The following is a 2,960-nucleotide window of genomic DNA, read 5'->3' on the forward strand; positions in this document are numbered from 1 at the left end:
AGAGAAGAGACAGAGAGAAAGACAGAGAAGACAGAGAGAGAGAGAGAGAGAGACAGAGAGACAGAGAGAGACAGATGGACAGAGACAGACAGACAGAGAGAAGAGACAGAGAGAAAGACAGAGAAGACAGACACAGAGAGAGAGAGACACAGAGAGAGAAGATACAGAGAGACAGAGAGAGACAGAGACAGAGACAGAGAGAGAGAGAGAGAGAGAGAGAGAGAGAGAGAGAGAGAGAGAGAGAGAGAAGACTTTGTAGTTTAGTTAGCCAAGTACTGGATTTAAACTCAGAAAATGTGGGTTGAAATTCTGGCTTGATTTCTTATTACCTGTATGGCCTCCTTAGTTACTTCAACACCCTAAACCTGGGTTTCTCATCTAGGAAGTGTGTGTGTGGAGATAGGGGGGAAAGGAACGTGGTGGACCAGATGACCTCTGAAGCTTCCTCCAGCTCTAAATCCTGAACCTCTCAAGAGGCAGAAGGAGCAGGAACCCGGTCCCAGTCTCCTGCCCCTCCAAACAGACATGACAATTCAATCTCCTTCCTCTACTTCATTTCCCAGCTCTCTCCACTTTTTGCTTTTGAGCCAATTGAGTTGCTTTTAACAAAAGGTGCTGACTGGGTGGAGGCTGGCAAAGTGCTTATTAAAAACAAAACAAACAGAACCAAACAGAACAATTGATTCTACTGGAACTTGGGAAGCCAAGAGTCCATCAAAACTGATGACAAAACGCTGGGGTTTCCCAAGGTCTTTTGATTTGAACTCCCTGGAACACTCCCTACTACTTGTGTGCCTAAATCCCATTGGTGTAGTGAATAGTGACAACCATGAGGGGGCAACCAGCTGGTCTGGGCATCTCCCCACAGTCACCCATGACTCAGGTATTTTCTTTCACACTCCAACACTGGACAAAAGGGAAGGAACCACTTGGGTTATTCTTTAGAGCTTTTCACACTCTCAGACTCTCCAATCCCTTCACAAAGGAGGCATCAGATGTCCTGAGGGCAGGAACTCCTGAGGCAAACATGCCAGTGGGGGTTAGGGAGAGATGAAATGTCACCCAGGCCATTGGCTGATCCCCCATTCTTTTCATCTGGTGCCAAGAGACATTCAACTAATGATCTGGGTCATCAGAAGAGATGGACAGAAGAGAGTGGGACTTGGCACCATAAGACATAATTCTCCAGGCTGGCCCTCCCACTCAAATAGCCAGGAGGCTAAAGAGTTAGATCAGGGAAAGGATTGTTGGCTGATCATTGTTAACAAAGCCTTTTGTTCTGAGTCCCAGGGAGTCTCCAGAGGCTCAGTTAATCACACACTCTCACATTTCAGAACACTATTTTCAACTTTCTCTATTTTCTCCATCCTTCTCCAACATTTTCCAAATAAAATGGCAGTAATGGTGAAAAATAAAATTATGGGAGTAAGAGTAATAACAAATTGGGGTGGCCAGGTAGCACAGCGAGTAAGAGCACCGGCTCCAGTGTCAGGATGACCTGGGGTTCAAATCCAGGCTCAGATACTCAGCACCACACCCAGAAATAACTGGCCTAGTAACCTTGAGCAAGTTACTTAACCCCGATTGCTTAAAAATAAAGAGTAATAACAAATTACATTTATTTAACACTTTAAAATTTTCAAAGTGCTTTTTTTGTGGAGAAGGGAAGAGGTCTAAGCCTGTGATTTCATTAATTTAGGGAACTCTGTTTAAGGAAACCATATTGAAATCAGATCAGATACTGTTATATGACTTACAGACTTGAAAAATGAGGGAGAAGGGGACCCCCAACCAGGTCACATAGCCAAGTATATGTCAAAGGTAGGACTTGAAGCCAGATCTTCTTGACTTCATTCTCATGACAATCTTCCAATGCAGGTATTACAGGAATTATTATCCCCATTTCAGGAAACTAAGGCACAGAACACTTGACTATAACTACATAGCTAGGACTGGTCTGAGGCAGGATATGGACCTAGGTTTTCCTGACTCAGCACTATTCTACCTTTCCTGAAAATGTGATTGAATTGGTCAAATTTTAATTCCAGTTGCTCCTTGATTCTATAGAATAATGATTGCTGATATCAATTTTACAAAGCATTTCACTTTTCTTACCCCATTCAATCCTCTTGGCTTGGAATAGAGAGGGTTGAAATTCCATTTCTGATGTTTACTACTTGTATGACCCTGGATAATTTGTCTAGGCCTCAGTTTACTCTTTTAAATAATTAGAGGTTTTGGCTAGATGGTTTCTCAAGTTCCTTCTAACTATCTATGAACCCTATGAAATGGGAGCTATAATTATTCTCATTTTATAAATGAAGGAATTAAAATGTAAAGAGGCTTGCCCACTTGCCCACAGTCACAAAGCTAGGATTGAGAGGCCGGATTTCATCCCATAAAGGAACATAAAGCCTGCACCAGTCTGTCAGCTTTGCCTTTTTACTGCACCCCCCCCTTTCCCCTCCCCTTCCCTGCTGATGTAACTTCAGACAACACAATCCCTTCCCTTAAAGAGACAAACCAGTCACTGCTGTGGACAAGTGCTAGGGGAAACCTTTCTGGCTGTATCTTATTTTTCCCCCATTTCCACAGGTTGCAAAGAAGCTAACCCTGAAGATGAATGAGGTTGACTTCTATGAACCGTTTATGAATGAGCCCACTCCAATCCCAGATAAACCTTATACTGAGGAAGAGCTTGTGGAATTTGTGAAGGAGCACCAAAGGTATCTCACCAAAGGTCATTCTTCAAGGTCCAGGGGAGCCCAAGGCCTTGGCAATGGGGTAGGGCCTTTCTGGCATCAATGCCTACTGAATCTATACCACCCGTGGCCAAAAGGTTGGAAATTATCATTTTGGGTTTGATAGGTGCATATTTCCAGGTCCCTGAGGTATACTATGTATATAGAGATAGATAGATAGATAGATAGATAGATAGATAGATAGATAGATAGATAGAT

General features: G+C 43.1%; 1 protein-coding gene across 1 annotated transcript in view; it reads left to right on the forward strand.

Annotated features, from left to right (window-relative positions):
- CASQ2 (calsequestrin 2) overlaps window positions 1-2,960 on the forward strand; it is a 118,137-nt gene that overhangs the window by 55,590 nt on the left and 59,587 nt on the right. Inside the window, exon 5 of the mRNA XM_069089279.1 lies at window positions 2,596-2,726. Within this exon, the coding sequence (XP_068945380.1) occupies window positions 2,596-2,726 (131 nt within the window). The remainder of the gene's footprint in view (window positions 1-2,595; window positions 2,727-2,960) is intronic.

Source organism: Petaurus breviceps, unplaced genomic scaffold (assembly GCF_028583685.1).
Source record: "Petaurus breviceps papuanus isolate PSGF00001 unplaced genomic scaffold, PetGlider_PUasm1.0 186, whole genome shotgun sequence".
Taxonomy (NCBI): domain Eukaryota; kingdom Metazoa; phylum Chordata; class Mammalia; order Diprotodontia; family Petauridae; genus Petaurus; species Petaurus breviceps.